We start from the raw sequence: 22,778 nt of genomic DNA, 5'->3' as shown, positions 1-22,778 counted from the left end.
AGCCTTAAACCTAACCCTCTACTCGTCAGCCTTAAACCTAACCCTCTACTCATCAGCCTCATCAGCCTTAAACCTAACCCTCTACTCATCAGCCTTAAACCTAACCCTCTACTCATCAGCCTTAAACCTAACCCTCTACTCATCAGTCTTAAACCTAACCCTCTACTCATCAGTCTTAAACCTAACCCTCTACTCATCAGCCTTAAACCTAACCCTTTACTCATCAGCCTTAAACCTAACCCTCTACTCATCAGCCTCATAAGCCTTAAACCTAACCCTCTACTCATCAGCCTTAAACCTAACCCTCTACTCATCAGCCTTAAACCTAACCCTCTATTCATCAGCCTTAAACCTAACCCTCTACTCATCAGCCTTAAACCTAACCCTCTACTCATCAGCCTTAAACCTAACCCTCTACTCATCAGCCTTAAACCTAACCCTCTACTCATCAGCCTTAAACCTAACCCTCTACTCATCAGCCTTAAACCTAACCCTCTACTCATCAGCCTTAAACCTAACCCTCTACTCATCAGCCTTAAACCTAACCCTCTACTCATCAGCCTTAAACCTAACCCTCTACTCATCAGCCTTAAACCTAACCCTCTACTCATCAGCCTTCCCAACGTGCTGATATGTATGGTGACCTGTGGGATGAGATTTCATTTTGAAGGAATGTTCATGATATGTACAGTGCCTTGCAAAAGTATTCATGTATTACAACCTGTAATTTAAATAGATTTTTATTAGGATTTCATGAAATGGACATACACAAAATAGTCCAAATTGGTGAAGTAAAATGTTTAAAAAAATAAATAAATATCAGAAACTTTGAACATCCCAGGGAGCACCAGTACATCCATTATTAATACATGTAAAGAATATGGCACCACAACAAACCTGCCAAGAGAGGACCAATAAATCCATTATTAATAAATGTAAAGAATATGGCACCACAACAAACATGCCAAGAGAGGGCCGCCCACCAAAACTCAGACCAGGCAAGGAGGGCATTAATCAGAGAGGCAACACAGAGACCAAAGATAACCCTGAAGGAGCTGCAAAGATCCACAGCGGAGATTGGAATATCTGTCCATAGGACCACTTTAAGCCGTACACTCCACAGAGCCTTGGAATGACCTCAATCCAATTGAGAATCTGTGGTATGACTTAAAGATTGCTGTACATCAACGGAACCCATCCAACTTGAAGGAGCTGGAGCAGTTTTGCCTTGAAGAATGGGAAAAATCCCAGTGGCAAGATGTGCCAAGCTTATAGAGACAAACCCAATGAGACATGCAGCTGTAATTGCTTGGGGCGTGGTTAAAGCGTTGGACTGGTAACCGAAAGGATGCTAAATAAAATCCCCGAGCTGACAAGGTACTGCCCCTGAACAAGGCAGTTAACCCACTGTTCATAGGCCGTCATTGAAAATAAGTATTTGTTCTTAACTGACTTTCCTAGTTAAATAAAGGTAAAATAAAAAAAGTGGCTCTACAAAGTATTGACTTTGGGGGGGTGAATAGTTATGCATGCTCAAGTTCAGTTTTTCTGTCTTATTTCTTGTTTGTTTCACAATAAAATATTTTGCATCTTCAAAGTGGTAGTCATGTTGTGTAAATCAAATGATACAAACCCCCCAAAAACTATTTTAATTCCAGGTTGTAAGGCAACAAAATAGGAAAAATGCCAAGCGGGTGAATACTTTCGCAAGCCACTGTGGGATGAGTTTTAATTTTGAAGAGAGGGTCATGATATGTACGGTGTTCTGTGCCAGCTGGACATCTACGGATGTTGAGTGTACAGTCCCCTAACCTAACACTCTACCAAGGTCTAACCCCTAACCTAACACTCTACCAAGGTCTAACCCCTAACCCTAACCTCTAACAAGGTCTAACCCCTAACCCTAACCTCTACCAAGGTCTAACCCCTAACCCTAACCTCTAACAAGGTCTAACCCCTAACCCTAACCTCTAACAAGGTCTAACCCCTAACCCTAACCTCTACCAAGGTCTAACCCCTAACCCTAACCTCTACCAAGGTCTAACCCCTAACCCTAACCTCTACCAAGGTCTAACCCCTAACCCTAACACTCTACCAAGGTCTAACCCCTAACCCTAACCTCTAACAAGGTCTAACCCCTAACCCTAACCTCTAACAAGGTCTAACCCCTAACCCTAACCTCTAACAAGGTCTGACCCCTAACCCTAACCTCTAACAAGGTCTGACCCCTAACCCTAACCTCTACCAAGGTCTACACACAGCTAGCCCACTTGTGTGTGTGTATGTATGTATGTATGTATGTATGTATGTGTGTGTGTGTGTGTGTGTGTGTGTGTGTGTGTGTGTGTGTGTGTGTGTGTGTGTGTGTGCTCAGTGCACCAATGAAACCTAACTGAAGATGACCTCTTCACTTAAACCTAACCCTCTACTCAAATTTCAAAAACCAAAAAATGGTGCCGTCTGGTTTGCTTAATATAAGATATTTGAAATGATTTATACTTTTACTTTTGATACTTAAGTATCAAGAGTAAATGTAATTGCTAAAAGATACTTAAGTATATTTAAAACCAAATACTTTTAGACTTTTACTCAAGTAGAATTTTACTGGCTGACTTTCACTTTTATTTGAGTAACTTTCTATTAAGGTATCTTTACTTTTACTCAAGTATGACAATTGATAATATAGCTTAGGACATATACACTTTTATCAAATAAAGTACACATTATTCAAGTACACATTACTTTACCCGTGCAGTGTAACGCCTGAAAGCTTAAGACATGTTGTGTATTGATGGGCAACATTTTAAAACATTACAAAACTTTCTTCCAAGCATAATGGCAAACGACAAAGAGAGGAGGATACTGATAACTTTAAAGACGGTACTTGGCGGGAGTTGTGTATCTGTTTTTGCAAAAAGGTTCATCTTAGCTATGCGGCTGAAAGTAGGCGACCGCTGGAGTCCCCTTTCAGACACAACAAATATCTCCCTCGTTATTTTATTTTAAGAATTATATTGGAACTTTTAATGTAGTTACAATTAAATATGGAAGTTTATTTTTGTAAAATCTTATAAATATATTTAAAATGTTGACTTCTATGGCAGTACAATAATATTTTTATTCAGGCATCTGATAACGCACCAACATCGACGCCATCTATGTTCTTAAAGGCCCATTTCCAGTTGGCAAGAAGTGAAAGTAAATGGGAATTTATTACAACCAAAACACTCCGAAAGTGGTTGATTGAACAGTAATTAAGTTGTTTCATTCTCAAAACACATGATGTTTGTCGCGGCAGAATGCACCCCAACGTCTTTTAAAGACTTTACCCTGATTATGGTGAGTTAACTGCCATGCTTACTCTGTATGTTTATCTTTATTTTTTACTAGGCAAGTCAGTTAAGAACAAATTCTTATTTTCAATGACGGCCTAGGAACAGTGGGTTAACTGCCTGTTCAGGGGCAGAACGACAGATTTTGTACCTTGTCTGCTCGGGGGTTTGAATTTGCCACCTTTCGGTTACTAGTCCAACGCTCTAACCACTAGGCTACCCTGCCACCCCAGGCTCTGTCATTGTGTCCAATTGGTTTCAACGTGTGCTGCACGCTTCGACTACAGTGTCTATTCTACTGTCTTGTATCTAACCAAATGTCCCATTGTCTGTCTACAGCCAGCAATCTCTGTTGGAAATGTGGGGCAGCTGGCAGTGGACCTGATTGTTTCTACGCTCAACATGTGTCGAGTCGGATACATCCACACTGACTGTCTCATCCCTATGGCAGGGAACAACCCTTATGCTACATTCGCTGAGAACGCCAACGACCTCAGTACCAATGCAGAAGGTACACTAAATATACAAACAGTGGAGGCTGGTGGGGGGAGATATGAGGACAGGCTCATCGTTATGGCTGGAACATGGAAACCACATGTTTGACTCTGTTCCATTGATTCCATTCCAGCCATAACAATGAGCCTGGCTTCCTGTAGCTCCTCCCACCAGCCTCTGCTAATACAAAAATATGTGGACACCCCTTCAAGTTAGTGGATTTGGCTATTTCAGGCACTATAAAATCGGCACACGGCCATGCAATCTCCATAGAAAACATTGGCAGTAAACCGTCATAGGATGCCACCTTTCCAACAAGTCAGTTCATCACATTTCTGCCCTGCTACATCTGCCCTGGTTCATTGCATCCCACTACTGGCTTGCTTCTGAAGCTAAGCAGGGTTGGTCCTGGTCAGTCCCTGGATGGGAGACCAGATGCTGCTGGAAGTGGTATTGGAGGGCCAGTAGGAGGCACCCTTTCCTCTGGTCTAAAAAAATATCCCAATGCCCCAGAGCAGTGATTGGGGACATTGCCCTGTGTAGGGTGCTGTCTTTTGGATGGGACGTTAAACGGGTGTCCTGACTCTCTGTGGTCACTAAAGATCCCTTAGCACTTATTGTAAGAGCCCGGTGTCCTGGCTAAATTCCCAATCTGGCCCTCATACCATCACGACTACCTAATCATCCCCAGTTTACAATTGGCTCATTCATCCCCCTCCTCTCCCCTGTAACTATTCCCCAGGTTGTTGCTGTAAATGAAAATGTGTTCTCAGTCAACTTACCTGGTAAAATGAGGGTTAAATAAATAAAAAAGTGCTGTTATTGTGGAGTGGAACTGACTAGGAGCAACAATAGGCCACAACTTCCACCGAGTGGTGAAGCGTGTAAAAATTGTCTCTCATCGGTTGCAAACCTCCCTAACGAGTTCCAAACTGCTTCTGAAAGCAACGGCAGCACAATAACTTTTCATCAGGAAAATAAATGGGTTTCCATGACCAAGCAGCTGCACACAAGCCTAAGATCATCCTTCTGTGGCTCAGTTGGTAGAGCATGGCGCTTGTAACGCCAGGGTAGTGGGTTCGATTCCTGGCACCACCCATACGTAGAATGTATGCACACATGACTGTAAGTTGCTTTGGATAAAAGCGTCAGCTAAATGGCATATATTATTATTATTATTATATTACCATGCGCAATGCCAAGCGTCGGCTGGAGTGGTGTAAAGCTCGCCACCATTGGACTCTGGAGCAGTGGAAACCTGTTCTCTGGAGCAGTGGAAACCTGTTCTCTGGAGCAGTGTTCTCTGGAGCAGTGGAAACCTGCTCTCTGGAGCAGTGGAAACCTGCTCTCTGGAGCAGTGGAAACCTGTTCTCTGGAGCAGTGGAAACCTGCTCTCTGGAGCAGTGGAAACCTGTTCTCTGGAGCAGTGGAAACCTGTTCTCTTGAGCAGTGGAAACCTGCTCTCTGGAGCAGTGGAAACCTGTTCTCTGGAGCAGTGGAAACCTGTTCTCTGGAGCAGTGGAAACCTGCTCTCTGGAGCAGTGGAAACCTGCTCTCTGGAGCAGTGGAAACCTGCTCTCTGGAGCAGTGGAAACCTGCTCTCTGGAGCAGTGGAAACCTGCTCTCTGGAGCAGTGGAAACCTGCTCTCTGGAGCAGTGGAAACCTGCTCTCTGGAGCAGTGGAAACCTGCTCTCTGGAGCAGTGGAAACCTGCTCTCTGGAGCAGTGGAAACCTGTTCTCTGGAGCAGTGGAAACCTGTTCTCTTGAGCAGTGGAAACCTGCTCTCTGGAGCAGTGGAAACCTGTTCTCTGGAGCAGTGGAAACGTGTTCTCTGGAGCAGTGGAAACGTGTTCTCTGGAGCAGTGTTCTCTGGAGCAGTGGGAGCAGTGTTCTCTGGAGCAGTGGAAACCTGTTCTCTGGAGCAGGGGAAACATGTTCTCTGGAGCAGGGGAAACATGTTCTCTGGAGCAGGGGAAACATGTTCTCTGGAGCAGTGGAAACCTGTTCTCTGGAGCAGGGGAAACATGTTCTCTGGAGCAGTGGAAACATGTTCTCTGGAGTGATGTATCACACTTCACCATCTGGCAGTCCGACAGATGAATCTGGGTTTGGCGGAGTGCAAACTGTAAAGGTGGAAATAATGGTCTGGGGCTGTTTTTCATGGTTCGTGCTTGGCCACTTAGTTCCAGTGAAGGGAAATCTCAAATGCTACAGCATACAATGACATAGATAATTCTGTGCTTCCAACTTTGTGGCAACAGTTTGGGGAAGGCCCTTTCCTGTTTCAGCATGACAATGCCCCTTGCACAAAGCGAGGTCCATACAGAATTGGTTTGTCAAGATTGGTGTGGAAGAACTTGACTGACCTGCAGATAGCCCTGACTTCAACCCCATCAAACATATTTGGGATGACTTGGAATGCTGTCTGCGAGCCAGGCCAAATCGCCCAACATCAGTGCCCGACCTCACTAATGCTGTTGTGGCTGAGTGAAAGTAAGCCCCCGCAGCAATATTCCAAAGTAGTGGAAAGCGTTCCCAGAAGAGTGGAGACTGTTATAGACGCAAAGGGTGGACCAGCTCTATATTGGGGCTCCCGAGTGGCGCAGCGGTCTAAGGCACTGCATCTCAGTGTTAGAGACGTTACTACAGATCCTGGTTCGATTTCAGGCTGTATCACAACAGTCCCATAGGGCTGCGCACAATTGGCCCAGCATTGTCCAGGTTTGGCCGGGGTAGGCCGTCATTATAAATAAGAATTTGTTCTTAACTGACTTGCCTAGTTAAATTAAAGGTTGATGATTTTGTTTGACAAGCAGGTGTCCACATACTTTTGGTCTTGTACTGAAGTAGGGTAGTTGTCTATGTAACACTGTACTGTTAATGATCATAATGTACAATAGTCATCGCTTCAGTCACATTGACATGGAATGAGATTCTCTCCTTTCTTGAACAGTGTACTCTTCTCCAGAGTTGAGGTTGGCAGTTCTTCAGATCAGAACCCCAATTATCCAGGTAATGTAACAGAGGTCGGCTTCATTTAACCCATTCTATTTGTAACCGAGTTAAGCCTTAAAGGAGAAGCTCACCCAAAAACACTTCTGGGCCCTTTATAACACTTGCCTGGCTGTTTGTCAGTACCCCAGACCGTTTTTAGGTTCATTGTTTGAGTATTTAGATTTCTGTATTTTTATATCAACATGCTGAATTTCTACAATCACCTAAAATGCTTTGAATACTGTGTATTTATTGTTACATAAATAACGATTGGTGTCTCAGCATTGAATTGACAAATAAATGTGTATAATGTAAGAATTATTTAAAAAACAAAGACCTACTTTGTGTGCAAAAGTATATAAATCTGTAATCTGGTAAAAACTCTTCTTCATGGTTCTAAAATGAATAATTATAGGAGGCGGGACCAAGGAGCGTCTTACTATTGGTCTTCAAGAAAGGAAATCAGAACGAAGGGAAGTTAACTAAGATTGTAACTAGCTAGGCTAGTGGTTAGTAGTCTGTTGTAAAGTAAGGCTAGCGTTTAGTAGTCTGACGTAAAGTAAGGCTAGTGGTTAGTAGTCTGACGTAAAGTAAGGCTAGTGGTTAGTAGTCTGACGTAAAGTAAGGCTGGTGGTTAGTAGTCTGATGTAAAGTAAGGCTAGTGGTTAGTAGTCTGACGTAAAGTAAGGCTAGTGGTTAGTAGTCTGACGTAAAGTAAGGCTAGTGGTTAGTAGTCTGACGTAAAGTAAGGCTAGCGGTTAGTAGTCTGATGTAAAGTAAGGCTAGTGGTTAGTAGTCTGACGTAAAGTAAGGCTAGTGGTTAGTAGTCTGACGTAAAGTAAGGCTAGTGGTTAGTAGTCTGACGTAAAGTAAGGCTAGTGGTTAGTAGTCTGACGTAAAGTAAGGCTAGTGGTTAGTAGTCTGACATAAAGTAAGGCTAGTGGTTAGTAGTCTGACGTAAAGTAAGGCTAGCGGTTAGTAGTCTGACGTAAAGTAGGGCTAGTGGTTAGTAGTCTGACGTAAAGTAAGGCTAGTGGTTAGTAGTCTGATGTAAAGTAAGGCTAGTGGTTAGTAGTCTGACGTAAGGCTAGTGGTTAGTAGTCTGACGTAAAGTAAGGCTAGTGGTTAGTAGTCTGACGTAAAGTAGGGCTAGTGGTTAGTAGTCTGACGTAAAGTAAGGCTAGTGGTTAGTAGTCTGACGTAAAGTAGGGCTAGTGGTTAGTAGTCTGACGTAAAGTAAGGCTAGTGGTTAGTAGTCTGACGTAAAGTAAGGCTAGTGGTTAGTAGTCTGATGTAAAGTAAGGCTAGTGGTTAGTAGTCTGACGTAAAGTAAGGCTAGTGGTTAGTAGTCTGACGTAAAGTAGGGCTAGTGGTTAGTAGTCTGATGTAAAGTAAGGCTAGTGGTTAGTAGTCTGACGTAAAGTAAGGCTAGTGGTTAGTAGTCTGACGTAAAGTAAGGCTAGTGGTTAGTAGTCTGATGTAAAGTAAGGCTAGTGGTTAGTAGTCTGACGTAAAGTAAGGCTAGTGGTTAGTAGTCTGATGTAAAGTAAGGCTAGTGGTTAGTAGTCTGACGTAAAGTAAGGCTAGTGGTTAGTAGTCTGATGTAAAGTAAGGCTAGTGGTTAGTAGTCTGACGTAAAGTAGGGCTAGTGGTTAGTAGTCTGATGTAAAGTAAGGCTAGTGGTTAGTAGTCTGATGTAAAGTAAGGCTAGTGGTTAGTAGTCTGACGTAAAGTAAGGCTAGTGGTTAGTAGTCTGACGTAAAGTAAGGCTAGTGGTTAGTAGTCTGATGTAAAGTAAGGCTAGTGGTTAGTAGTCTGACGTAAAGTAAGGCTAGTGGTTAGTAGTCTGACGTAAAGTAAGGCTAGTGGTTAGTAGTCTGACGTAAAGTAGGGCTAGTGGTTAGTAGTCTGACGTAAAGTAAGGCTAGTGGTTAGTAGTCTGATGTAAAGTAAGGCTAGTGGTTAGTAGTCTGATGTAAAGTAAGGCTAGTGGTTAGTAGTCTGACGTAAAGTAAGGCTAGTGGTTAGTAGTCTGACGTAAAGTAAGGCTAGTGGTTAGTAGTCTGATGTAAAGTAAGGCTAGTGGTTAGTAGTCTGACGTAAAGTAGGGCTAGTTATCGGTTAGTAATCTTTGAAGTAAAGTAAGGCTAGCTGGGCTAGCGGTTAGTAGTCTGACGTAAAGTAAGGCTAGTGGTTAGTAGTCTGACGTAAAGTAGGGCTAGTGGTTAGTAATCTTTGAAGTAAAGTAGGCGAATGACATTAGTAGTCAAGTTGCTGAGTGACATTGGTCAAAATGAAGTGCATTAATGTTCCAGGTCTGATACAAATGCATTACACATTTTCCAATCTTTTCCTGACCTCTGGAGCTTTGTGTCAGGCATGACAGCAGGCCATCCCACATCCTATGCTTGTTCTGGTTGCTAAGTTGTCAAGGAGGGTGGTCATGTGTGTTTGATTAGACAGCCACCGGTTGGAGCCCACACACAAACAGAGCAACGGAGCGTCGTATACTCCAAAGTAAACAACGCTGCGTATAGCAGCCTTAAGGGAACAGTATAGCAGCCTTAAGGGAACAGTATAGCAGCCTCAAGGGAACAGTATAGCAGCCTTAAGGGAACAGTATAGCAGCCTTAAGGGAACAGTATAGCAGCCTCAAGGGAACAGTATAGCAGCCTTAAGGGAACAGTATAGCAGCCTTAAGGGAACAGTATAGCAGCCTTAAGGGAACAGTATAGCAGCCTTAAGGGAACAGTATAGCAGCCTCAAGGGAACAGTATAGCAGCCTTAAGGGAACAGTATAGCAGCCTTAAGGGAACAGTATAGCAGCCTCAAGGGAACAGTATAGCAGCCTTAAGGGAACAGTATAGCAGCCTTAAGGGAACAGTATAGCAGCCTTAAGGGAACAGTATAGCAGCCTTAAGGGAACAGTATAGCAGCCTCAAGGGAACAGTATAGCAGCCTTAAGGGAACAGTATAGCAGCCTCAAGGGAACAGTATAGCCTTAAGGGAACAGTATAGCAGCCTTAAGGGAACAGTATAGCAGCCTTAAGGGAGCAGCCTTAAGTATAGCAGCCTCAAGGGAACAGTATAGCAGCCTTAAGGGAACAGTATAGCAGCCTCAAGGGAACAGTATAGCAGCCTCAAGGGAACAGTATAGCAGCCTCAAGGGAACAAGGGAACAGTATAGCAGCCTCAAGGGAACAGTATAGCAGCCTCAAGGGAACAGTATAGCAGCCTCAAGGGAACAGTATAGCAGCCTCAAGGGAACAGTATAGCAGCCTCAAGGGAACAGTATAGCAGCCTTAAGGGAACAGTATAGCAGCCTTAAGGGAACAGTATAGCAGCCTTAAGGGAACAGTATAGCAGCCTTAAGGGAACAGTATAGCAGCCTCAAGGGAACAGTGTAGCAGCCTCAAGGGAACAGTGTAGCAGCCTCAAGGGAACGGTGTAGCAGCCTCAAGGGAACGGTGTAGCAGCCTCAAGGGAACGGTGTAGCAGCCTCAAGGGAACAGTGTAGCAGCCTCAAGGGAACAGTGTAGCAGCCTCAAGGGAACAGTGTAGCAGCCTTAAGGGAACAGTGTAGCAGCCTTAATGGAACAGTATAGCAGCCTCAAGGGAACAGTATAGCAGCCTCAAGGGAACAGTATAGCAGCCTCAAGGGAACAGTATAGCAGCCTTAAGGGAACAGTATAGCAGCCTCAAGGGAACAGTGTAGCAGCCTCAAGGGAACAGTGTAGCAGCCTCAAGGGAACAGTATAGCAGCCTCAAGGGAACAGTGTAGCAGCCTCAAGGGAACAGTATAGCAGCCTCAAGGGAACAGTGTAGCAGCCTCAAGGGAACAGTATAGCAGCCTTAAGGGAACAGTATAGCAGCCTCAAGGGAACAGTATAGCAGCCTTAAGGGAACAGTATAGCAGCCTTAAGGGAACAGTATAGCAGCCTTAAGGGAACAGTGTAGCAGCCTCAAGGGAACAGTATAGCAGCCTCAAGGGAACAGTATAGCAGCCTCAAGGGAACAGTGTAGCAGCCTCAAGGGAACAGTATAGCAGCCTTAAGGGAACAGTATAGCAGCCTCAAGGGAACAGTGTAGCAGTTTCACATGGAACAGTTATGCTGCCTTAATGGAACAGTATAGCAGCCTTAAGGGAACTATAGCAGCCTATAGGAACTATAGCAGCCTCAGAACAGTAAGCAGCCTCAAGGGAACAGTTCAGCCTAAGGGAACTGATGGTGTCTTGGAACAAAGCAGTTTCTCCAGGACTGTCGTGCTGCCATGGAACAGTCATAGCAGCCAGAGGGAACAGTACAGCAGCCTGGGGAACAGTAACTGCTAGCCTCCAGGGAACAGTTACTAGTTCAAGGGAACTTTTTTCCATTCAAGGGAACAGTGTAGCAGCCTCAAATATACGGTGTAGCAGCCTCAAGGGAACGGTGTAGCAGCCTCAAGGGAACGGTGTAGCAGCCTCAAGGGAACGGTGTAGCAGCCTCAAGGGAACAGTGATAGCAGCCTTAAGGGAACAGTATAGCAGCCTTAAGGGAACAGTGTAGCAGCCTTAATGGAACAGTATAGCAGCCTCAAGGGAACAGTATAGCAGCCTCAAGGGAACAGTATAGCAGCCTCAAGGGAACAGTATAGCAGCCTTAAGGGAACAGTATGAGCGGCCTGAAGGGAACAGTGTAGCGGCCTCAAGGGAACAGTGTAGCAGCCTCAAGGGAACAGTATAGCAGCCTCAAGGGAACAGTGTAGCAGCCTGAGGGAACAGATAGCAGCCTTAAGGGAACAGTATAGCAGCCTGAGGGAACAGTGTAGCAGCCTCAAGGGAACAGTATAGCAGCCGTGATGACAGTGTAGCAGCCTCAAGGGAACAGATGCAGCCTTGAGGGAACAGTGTGCAGCCTCAAGGGAACAGTGTAGCAGCCTTAAGGGAACAGTGTAGCAGCCTCAAGGGAACAGTGTAGCAGCCTTAAGGGAACGGTGTAGCAGCCTCAAGGGAACAGTATAGCAGCCTCGAGGGAACAGTGTAGCAGCCTCAAGGGAACAGTATAGCAGCCTTAAGGGAACAGTGTAGCAGCCTCAAGGGAACAGTGTAGCAGCCTCAAGGGAACAGTGTAGCAGCCTCAAGGGAACAGTGTAGCAGCCTCAAGGGAACAGTGTAGCAGCATTAAGGGAACAGTGTAGCAGCCTCAAGGGAACAGTATAGCAGCCTTAAGGGAACAGTGTAGCAGCCTCAAGGGAACAGTGTAGCAGCCTCAAGGGAACAGTATAGCAGCCTCAAGGGAACAGTGTAGCAGCCTCAAGGGAACAGTATAGCAGCCTTAAGGGAACAGTATAGCATGAGAAGCTGTTTGCAGCTTACTGACATTGGTTTCACATGGATATGGTTATGCTGTTTATGGTTATTTAGAGGAGAACTATCATATAGGTCCTTTCTGTTGCAGACAAAGTCCAAGAAGTTCTGTAAGCTGATGGTGTCTTGGATCAAAGCCAGTGGTTTCTCCAGGACTGTCGTGCTGTCCAGCAGTCATGCTTACCAGAGGGATGACCAACAGCTACTGGGGTACATAACTGCTATCTACCAGAATTACTATGTTCAACTAAACTTTTTTTCCATTCCATTTGTCACATAAATATATGGAGTGCATGGCAGAGAGCTCTGACTGACAAATCCTACGTAAAATATATAACACGTATTTCGCTATCATTGTCCATGTTCCGATATTCCACCAATGAACGTGATGACAGATGAACGTGATGACAGATGAACGTGATGACAGATGAACGTGATGACAGATGAACGTGATGACAGTAGAACGTGATGACAGATGAACGTGATGACAGATGAACGTGATGACAGATGAACGTGATGACAGATGAACGTGATGACAGATGAACGTGATGACAGATGAACGTGATGACAGATGAACGTGATGACAGATGAACGTGATGACAGATGAACGTGATGACAGTAGAACGTGATGACAGATGAACGTGATGACAGATGAACGTGATGACAGATGAACGTGATGACAGATGAACGTGATGACAGATGTGCTGATGACATTCCTCTGATGACAGATGTCTCTGTGATGACCAGCTGATGACAGTAGAACCCCTTCCTTGCTCCATGGTCTGTCCCTGTGTTCCAGCTGCAGGACATTCCTCTCCATGCAGTGGTGTCTCTGTGTTCCAGATGGAGTGGAAGGAGATGGGACATTACCTTCCTGGGGTTTGTCTCAGTGCAGCCTCTACCTGGAGGGGCATTCCACTAAAGGTTCTTCACTGACAGGTACCAGACTGACTGGGGTGTAGGTAGAAGTCTTCTGAACACTGATACAGGATCATATTTGTTTTACTGGCTATATTATCCTTCACATGCAGTGTGTCTCGCTGAACACTAGATCTGATAAAGAGGAATATGCTTACCATGGTGTTGTCTCTAGGTGCACTATGCTCACCATTTCCTGGACATGCTCTCTAATAGTTGTCATAATTTCAGTTTGTTCCAGCTGTACAGTGTAGGACATTCATTCTACCATCTAAACCACTGTGAAATTGCTTTGTACCAAACAGAAAGTTCCAGATGCAAAAACTACATTTCCATGGTGTTGTCTGTGTGTCTTAGACTGGCTTTCAATGAGGCTTTAAGGTTTTCTCCATGTCTCTGTGTTCCAGCTGTGCTGAGGACATTCCTCTCCATGGTTTTGTCTCTGTGTTCCAGCTGTGCTGAGGACATTCTTCTCCATGGTGTTGTCTCTGTGTTCCAGCTGTGCGGAGGACATTCCTCTCCATGGTGTTGTCTCTGTGTTCCAGCTGTGCTGAGGACATTCCTCTCCATGGTTTTGTCTCTGTGTTCCAGCTGTGCTGAGGACATTCCTCTCCATGGTGTTGTCTCTGTGTTCCAGCTGTGCTGAGGACATTCCTCTCCATGGTGTTGTCTCTGTGTTCCAGCTGTGCTGAGGACATTCTTCTCCATGGTGTTGTCTCTGTGTTCCAGCTGTGCTGAGGACATTCTTCTCCATGGTGTTGTCTCTGTGTTCCAGCTGTGCTGAGGACATTCCTCTCCATGGTGTTGTCTGTGTGTTCCAGCTGTGCGGAGGACATTCCTCTCCATGGTGTTGTCTCTGTGTTCCAGCTGTGCTGAGGACATTCTTCTCCATGGTGTTGTCTCTGTGTTCCAGCTGTGCTGAGGACATTCCTCTCCATGGTGTTGTCTGTGTGTTCCAGCTGTGCGGAGGACATTCCTCTCCATGGTGTTGTCTGTGTGTTCCAGCTGTGCTGAGGACATTCTTCTCCATGGTGTTGTCTCTGTGTTCCAGCTGTGCTGAGGACATTCTTCTCCATGGTGTTGTCTCTGTGTTCCAGCTGTGCTGAGGACATTCTTCTCCATGGTGTTGTCTCTGTGTTCCAGCTGTGCTGAGGACATTCTTCTCCATGGTTTTGTCTCTGTGTTCCAGCTGTGCTGAGGACATTCTTCTCCATGGTTTTGTCTCTGTGTTCCAGCTGTGCTGAGGACATTCTTCTCCATGGTTTTGTCTCTGTGTTCCAGCTGTGCTGAGGACATTCCTCTGGTGGTGGTGCTGATCTTCTGCTCTGAAGGAGACAACATCCCAGACGCCTTCACTCTCCTCAACCACCTCAACACCTGGCTCCACCTAGTGGACGCACCTGTAAGTGCTACTGTATGAGTACAGCCATATGATGTTATGGTTGCTTGTGTATGTATTTACATTTGAGTTATTAAGAAGACAGTCTTGTCCAGAGCAACTTAGTCAGTGCATTCAACTAAGTTAAGTAGGGAAAACAAGTACATGTCACATTCATTACAAGTACACCCTTTGAAATAGTCACTAACCTCTAGTTGCACGTGACATGCTGGTAGAATTACGTATAAAATTGGAAGTTTCCCTGAATTAAAGTCCAGGCCTCTAGGAGCACCGCATCTGGGTGAGCATTTTCTTGTTTGCTTACGGCCTTGTACAGCTGGTTGGTGGTAAATAGACAGCTACGAAGAATCTAGATGAACTCTGTTGGTAAATATTATGGTCTGCAGCTTATCGTGAGGTACTCTACCTCAGGTGAGCAAAACCTTGAGACTTCCTTTATATTAGAGATTGTGCACCAGCTGTTGACAGAGATGCAAACCACCCCCTCCCTGATCTTACCGGTGGCTGCTGTTCTGTCTTGCCAAGGCACAGAAAAAACAGCTAACTGTATATTATCCATGTCGTTGTTCAGCCATGACTCTGAAACACAGGATGTTAGTTATTCATGTCCCGTTTATACATGCCTATTCCATCCTTCATAGGCCCAGACGCAGCCTAAGTGGAGGATACCAGCATCATGGAGGCTTCTCTTTGGCAGTGGCATCCCCCCTGCACTCTTCTAAATCACCCAGTGGAATCTCCCCTGCCCCAACTCTCCTAAATCACCCAGTGGAATCTCCCCTGCCCCAACTCTTCTAAATCACCCCCTGCCCCAACTCTCCTAAATCACCCAGTGGAATCTCCCCTGCCCCAACTCTTCTAAATCACCCCCTGCCCCAACTCTCCTAAATCACCCAGTGGAATCTCCCCTGCCCCAATTCTCCTCCACCCTCTCCGGAAATTGGTGACTCGACCCAGATTATAGGTTGGTCTGAATGTTTAGAAAATGGGTGACAGCATCTTTGGTGTTATGAGTCCAGGTTTATAGTCCTGAAGTGTGCCAAGTGGTTATCATTACCTACCCTGGTGATGAGAATCAATATTTACTCTACGGTTATTAAAAGTATTAAATCATCTCTGGTGTTCAGTGTCAGTTAATGCAGTCTTTGTAGAGAATGTGTGAGCCCCTATATACAGTGGGGCAAAAAAGTATTTAGTTAGCCAGCAATTGTGCAAGTTCTCCCACATAAAAAGATGAGAGGCCTGTAATTTTCATCATAGGTACACTTCAACTATGACAGACTAAATGAGGAGAAAAATCCACAAAATCACATTGTAAGATTTTTTTATGAATTTATTAGCAAATTATGGTGGAAAATTATCTCAATACTTTGTCATTTCCAACAAAGGGTATATAACAGAGGTCAAATGTTTTCTGTAAGTCTTCACAAGGCTTTCACACACTGTTGCTGGTATTTTGGCCCATTCCTCCATGCAGATCTCCTCTAGAGCAGTGATGTTTTGGGGCTGTTGCTGGGCCACACGGACTTTCAACTCCCTCCAAAGATTTTGGGGTTGAGATCTCACGATACATGGCCCCATTCATTCTTTCCTTTACTCGGATCAGTCGTCCTGGTCCCTTTGCAGAAAAACAGCCCCAAAGCATGATGTTTCCACCCCATGCTTCACAGTAGGTATGGTGTTCTTTGGATGCAACTCAGCATTCTTTGTCCTCCAAACACGACAAGTTGAGTTTTTACCAAAAAGTTATATTTTGGTTTCATCTGACCATATGACATTCTCCCAATCTTCTTCTGGATCATCCAAATGCTCTCCAGCAAACTTCAGACGGGCCTGGACATGTACTGGCTTAAGCAGGGGGACACGTCTGGCACTGCAGGATTTGAGTCCCTGGCGGCGTAGTGTGTTACTGATGGTAGGCTTTGTTACTTTGGTCCCAGCTCTCTGCAGATCATTCACTAGGTAATATAATATAATAATATATGCCACTTAGCAGACGCTTTTATCCAAAGCGACTTACAGTCATGTGTGCATACATTCTACGTATGGGTGGTCCCGGGAATCGAACCCACTACCCTGGTGTTACAAGCGCCATGCTCTACCAACTGAGCTACAGAAAGACCTGGTCTATAGGGAATAGGGTGCTATTTGACCTGCTCTAGGGAATAGGGTGCCATTTGACCTGGTCTATAGGAAATATGGTGCCATTTGACCTGGTCTATAGGGAATAGGGTGCTATTTGACCTGGTCTATAGGGAATATGGTGCCATTTGACCTGGTCTATAGGGAATATGGTGCTATTTGACCTGGTCTATAGGGAATATGGTGCTATTTGACCTGGTCTATAGGGAATATGGTGCCATTTGACCTGGTCTATAGGGAATATGGTGCCATTTGACCTGGTCTATAGGGAATATGGTGCTATTTGACCTGGTCTATAGGGAATATGGTGCCATTTGACCTGGTCTATAAGGAATATGGTGCCATTTGACCTGGTCTATAGGGAATATGGTGCCATTTGACCTGGTCTATAGGGAATATGGTGCCATTTGACCTGGTCTATAGGGAATAGGGTGCCATTTGACCTGGTCTAGGGAATAGGGTGCCATTTGACCTGGTCTAGGGAATAGGGTGCCATTTGACCTGGTCTAGGAATATGGTGCCATTTGACCTGGTCTAGGAATATGGTGCCATTTGACCTGGTCTATAGGGAATAGGGTGCCATTTGACCTGGTCTAGGAATATGGTGCCATTTGACCTGGTCTATCGGGAATAGGGTGCCATTTGACCTGGTCTATAGGGAATATGGTGCCATTTGACCTGGTCTATAGGGAATAGGGTGCCATTTGACCTGGTCTATAGGGAATAGGGTGCTATTTGACCTGGTCTATAGGGAATATGGTGCCATTTGACCTGGTCTATAGGGAATATGGTGCCTTTTGACCTGGTCTATAAGGAATATGGTGCCATTTGACCTGGTCTATAGGGAATATGGTGCCTTTTGACCTGGTCTATAAGGAATGTGGTGCCATTTGACCTGGTCTATATGGAATAGGGTGCCATTTGACCTGGTCTATAGGGAATAGGGTGCCATTTGACCTGGTCTATAGGGAATATGGTGCCATTTGACCTGGTCTATAGGGAATAGGGTGCCATTTGACCTGGTCTAGGAATATGGTGCCATTTGACCTGGTCTATAGGGAATAGGGTGCCATTTGACCTGGTCTATATGGAATATGGTGCCATTTGACCTGGTCTATAGGGAATATGGTGCCATTTGACCTGGTCTATAGGGAATATGGTGCTATTTGACCTGGTCTATAGGGAATATGGTGCTATTTGACCTGGTCTATAGGGAATAGGGTGCCATTTGACCTGGTCTATGGGGAATATGGTGCCATTTGACCTGGTCTATAGGGAATAGGTTGCCATTTGACCTGGTCTATAGGGAATATGGTGCTATTTGACCTGGTCTATAGGGAATATGGTGCTATTTGACCTGGTCTATAGGGAATATGGTGCCATTTGACCTGGTCTAGGAATATGGTGCCATTTGACCTGGTCTATATGGAATATGGTGCTATTTGACCTGGTCTATAGGGAATAGGGTGCCATTTGACCTGGTCTACCTGGGGAATACCTGGGAATAGGGTGCCATTTGACCTGGTCTATAGGGAATAGGGTGCCATTTGACCTGGTCTATAGGAATATGGTGCCATTTGACCTGGTCTAGGGAATAGGGTGCCATTTGACCTGGTCTATAGGGAATATGGTGCCATTTGACCTGGTCTATAGGGAATATGGTGCCATTTGACCTGGTCTATAGGGAATATGGTGCCATTTGACCTGGTCTATAGGGAATAGGGTGCTATTTGACCTGGTCTAGGGAATAGGGTGCCATTTGACCTGGTCTATAAGGAATAGGGTGCCATTTGACCTGGTCTATAGGGAATATGGTGCCATTTGACCTGGTCTATAGGGAATAGGGTGCCATTTGACCTGGTCTATAGGGAATAGGGTGCCATTTGACCTGGTCTATAGGGAATAGGGTGCCATTTGACCTGGTCTATAGGGAATAGGGTGCCATTTGACCTGGTCTATAGGGAATAGGGTGCCATTTGACCTGGTCTATAGGGAATATGGTGCTATTTGACCTGGTCTATAGGGAATATGGTGCTATTTGACCTGGTCTATAGGGAATAGGGTGCCATTTGACCTGGTCTAGGGAATAGGGTGCTATTTGACCTGGTCTATAGGGAATATGGTGCTATTTGACCTGGTCTATAGGGAATATGGTGCCATTTGACCTGGTCTATAGGGAATATGGTGCCATTTGACCTGGTCTATAGGGAATATGGTGCCATTTGACCTGGTCTATAGGGAATGTGGTGCCATTTGACCTGGTCTATAGGGAATAGGGTGCTATTTGACCTGGTCTATAGGGAATATGGTGCTATTTGACCTGGTCTATAGGGAATGTGGTGCCATTTGACCTGGTCTATAGGGAATGTGGTGCCATTTGACCTGGTCTATAGGGAATGTGGTGCCATTTGACCTGGTCTATAAGGAATGTGGTGCCATTTGACCTGGTCTATAGGGAATAGGGTGCCATTTGACCTGGTCTATAAGGAATATGGTGCCATTTGGCCTGGTCTATAGGGAATAGGGTGCCATTTGACCTGGTCTATAGGGAATAGGGTGCTATTTGACCTGGTCTATAGGGAATAGGGTGCCATTTGACCTGGTCTATAGGGAATAGGGTGCCATTTGACCTGGTCTATAGGGAATATGGTGCCATTTGACCTGGTCTATAGGGAATATGGTGCCATTTGACCTGGTCTATAGGGAATATGGTGCTATTTGACCTGGTCTATAGGGAATAGGGTGCCATTTGACCTGGTCTATGGGGAATATGGTGCCATTTGACCTGGTCTATAGGGAATAGGTGCCATTTGGCCTGGTTCTATAGGGAATATGGTGCTATTTGACCTGGTCTATAGGGAATAGGGTGCTATTTGACCTGATCTATAGGGAATATGGTGCTATTAGGCCTGGTCTATAGGGAATATGGTGCTATTTGACCTGGTCTATAGGGAATAGGGTGCCATTTGACCTGGTCTATGGGGAATATGGTGCCATTTGACCTGGTCTATAGGGAATAGGTTGCCATTTGACCTGGTCTATAGGGAATATGGTGCTATTTGACCTGGTCTATAGGGAATATGGTGCTATTTGACCTGGTCTATAGGGAATATGGTGCCATTTGACCTGGTCTAGGAATATGGTGCCATTTGACCTGGTCTATATGGAATATGGTGCTATTTTACCTGGTCTATAGGGAATAGGGTGCCATTTGACCTGGTCTATAGGGAATATGGTGCTATTTGACCTGGTCTATAGGGAATATGGTGCCATTTGACCTGGTCTATAGGGAATATGGTGCTATTTGACCTGGTCTGGGAATATGGTGCCATTTGACCTGGTCTATAGGGAATAGGGTGCCATTTGACCTGGTCTATAGGGAATAGGGTGCCATTTGACCTGGTCTATAGGGAATAGGGTGCTATTTGACCTGGTCTATAGGGAATAGGGTGCCATTTGACCTGGTCTATAGGGAATATGGTGCCATTTGACCTGGTCTATAGGGAATATGGTGCCATTTGACCTGGTCTATAGGGAATATGGTGCTATTTGACCTGGTCTATAGGGAATATGGTGCTATTTGACCTGGTCTATAGGGAATAGGGTGCCATTTGACCTGGTCTAGGGAATATGGTGCTATTTGACCTGGTCTATAGGGAATATGGTGCCATTTGACCTGGTCTATAGGGAATATGGTGCCATTTGACCTGGTCTATAGGGAATATGGTGCCATTTGACCTGGTCTATAGGGAATGTGGTGCCATTTGACCTGGTCTATAGGGAATAGGGTGCCATTTGACCTGGTCTATAAGGAATATGGTGCCATTTGACCTGGTCTATAAGGAATATGGTGCCATTTGGCCTGGTCTATAGGGAATAGGGTGCCATTTGACCTGGTCTATAGGGAATAGGGTGCTATTTGACCTGGTCTATAGGGAATAGGGTGCCATTTGACCTGGTCTATAGGGAATATGGTGCCATTTGACCTGGTCTATAGGGAATATGGTGCCATTTGACCTGGTCTATAGGGAATATGGTGCCATTTGACCTGGTCTATAGGGAATAGGGTGCCATTTGACCTGGTCTATAGGGAATATGGTGCCATTTGACCTGGTCTATAGGGAATAGGGTGCCATTTGACCTGGTCTATAGGGAATGTGGTGCCATTTTACCTGGTCTATAGGGAATAGGGTGCTATTTGACCTGGATCTATAGGGAATATGGTGCTATTAGGCCTGGTCTATAGGGAATGTGGTGCCATTTGACCTGGTCTATAGGGAATAGGGTGCCATTTGACCTGGTCTATAGGGAATAGGGTGCCATTTGACCTGGTCTATAGAGAATAGGGTGCCATTTGACCTGGTCTAGGGAATAGGGTGCCATTTGACCTGGTCTATAGGGAATATGGTGCTATTTGACCTGGTCTATAGGGAATAGGGTGCCATTTGACCTGGTCTATGGGGAATATGGTGCCATTTGACCTGGTCTATAGGGAATAGGTTGCCATTTGACCTGGTCCTATAGGGAATATGGTGCTATTTGACCTGGTCTATAGGGAATAGGGTGCCATTTGACCTGGTCTATAGGGAATGTGGTGCCATTTTACCTGGTCTATAGGGAATACGGTGCTATTTGACCTGATCTATAGGGAATATGGTGCTATTAGGCCTGGTCTATAGGGAATGTGGTGCCATTTGACCTGGTCTATAGGGAATAGGGTGCCATTTGACCTGGTCTATAGGGAATAGGGTGCCATTTGACCTGGTCTATAGAGAATAGGGTGCCATTTGACCTGGTCTAGGGAATAGGGTGCCATTTGACCTGGTCTATAGGGAATATGGTGCTATTTGACCTGGTCTATAGGGAATAGGGTGCCATTTGACCTGGTCTATGGGGAATATGGTGCCATTTGACCTGGTCTATAGGGAATAGGTTGCCATTTGACCTGGTCTATAGGGAATATGGTGCTATTTGACCTGGTCTATAGGGAATATGGTGCTATTTGACCTGGTCTATAGGGAATATGGTGCCATTTGACCTGGTCTAGGAATATGGTGCCATTTGACCTGGTCTATATGGAATATGGTGCTATTTTACCTGGTCTATAGGGAATAGGGTGCCATTTGACCTGGTCTATAGGGAATATGGTGCTATTTGACCTGGTCTATAGGGAATATGGTGCCATTTGACCTGGTCTATAGGGAATATGGTGCTATTTGACCTGGTCTAGGAATATGGTGCCATTTGACCTGGTCTATAGGGAATAGGGTGCCATTTGACCTGGTCTATAGGGAATAGGGTGCCGTTTGACCTGGTCTATAGGGAATAGGGTGCCGTTTGACCTGGTCTATAGGGAATAGGGTGCCATTTGACCTGGTCTATAGGGAATAGGGTGCCATTTGACCTGGTCTATAGGGAATAGGGTGCCATTTGACCTGGTCTATAGGGAATATGGTGCTATTTGACCTGGTCTATAGGGAATATGGTGCTATTTGACCTGGTCTATAGGGAATAGGGTGCCATTTGACCTGGTCTAGGGAATAGGGTGCCATTTGACCTGGTCTATAGGGAATATGGTGCTATTTGACCTGGTCTATAGGGAATATGGTGCCATTTGACCTGGTCTATAGGGAATATGGTGCCATTTGACCTGGTCTATAGGGAATGTGGTGCCATTTGACCTGGTCTATAGGGAATAGGGTGCCATTTGACCTGGTCTATAAGGAATATGGTGCCATTTGACCTGGTCTATAAGGAATATGGTGCCATTTGGCCTGGTCTATAGGGAATAGGGTGCCATTTGACCTGGTCTATAGGGAATAGGGTGCTATTTGACCTGGTCTATAGGGAATAGGGTGCCATTTGACCTGGTCTATAGGGAATATGGTGCTATTTGACCTGGTCTATAGGGAATATGGTGCCATTTGACCTGGTCTATAGGGAATATGGTGCCATTTGACCTGGTCTATAGGGAATAGGGTGCCATTTGACCTGGTCTATAGGGAATAGGGTGCCATTTGACCTGGTCTATAGGGAATGTGGTGCCATTTTACCTGGTCTATAGGGAATACGGTGCTATTTGACCTGATCTATAGGGAATATGGTGCTATTAGGCCTGGTCTATAGGGAATGTGGTGCCATTTGACCTGG

General features: G+C 45.2%; 1 protein-coding gene across 1 annotated transcript; it reads left to right on the top strand.

The window, feature by feature from the left end:
* The first annotated feature begins 3,152 nt into the window (after positions 1–3,152).
* psmg2 (proteasome (prosome, macropain) assembly chaperone 2) lies at positions 3,153–15,601 on the top strand. Its single transcript, XM_052471750.1, has 12 exons — positions 3,153–3,339; positions 3,672–3,843; positions 6,782–6,840; positions 12,261–12,440; positions 12,969–13,048; positions 13,495–13,520; positions 13,587–13,658; positions 13,771–13,842; positions 13,955–14,026; positions 14,139–14,210; positions 14,287–14,489; positions 15,128–15,601. Exons 1-12 carry the CDS (start codon positions 3,280–3,282, stop codon positions 15,206–15,208), a joined length of 1,149 nt encoding a protein of 382 aa, XP_052327710.1. The 5' UTR covers positions 3,153–3,279; the 3' UTR covers positions 15,209–15,601.
* Positions 15,602–22,778: the final 7,177 nt, after the last annotated feature.

Source organism: Oncorhynchus keta, chromosome 19, assembly GCF_023373465.1.
Source record: "Oncorhynchus keta strain PuntledgeMale-10-30-2019 chromosome 19, Oket_V2, whole genome shotgun sequence".
NCBI lineage: Eukaryota > Metazoa > Chordata > Actinopteri > Salmoniformes > Salmonidae > Oncorhynchus > Oncorhynchus keta.
The sequence above is the reverse complement of the archived record's forward strand: the minus strand, read 5'-3'. Positions and strand labels throughout refer to the sequence as shown.

Excerpts from the sequence above, each read along its gene's own strand:
- psmg2 (XM_052471750.1), top strand. The coding sequence starts at position 3,280 with ATGATGTTTGTCGCGGCAGAATGCACCCCAACGTCTTTTAAAGACTTT. Across the intron at positions 14,027-14,138 it reads TGAGGACATTCCTCTCCATG|CTGTGCTGAGGACATTCTTC; the intron begins GTGTTGTCTGTG and ends TCTGTGTTCCAG. Across the intron at positions 14,211-14,286 it reads TGAGGACATTCTTCTCCATG|GACATTCTTCTCCATGGTTT; the intron begins GTGTTGTCTCTG and ends AGCTGTGCTGAG.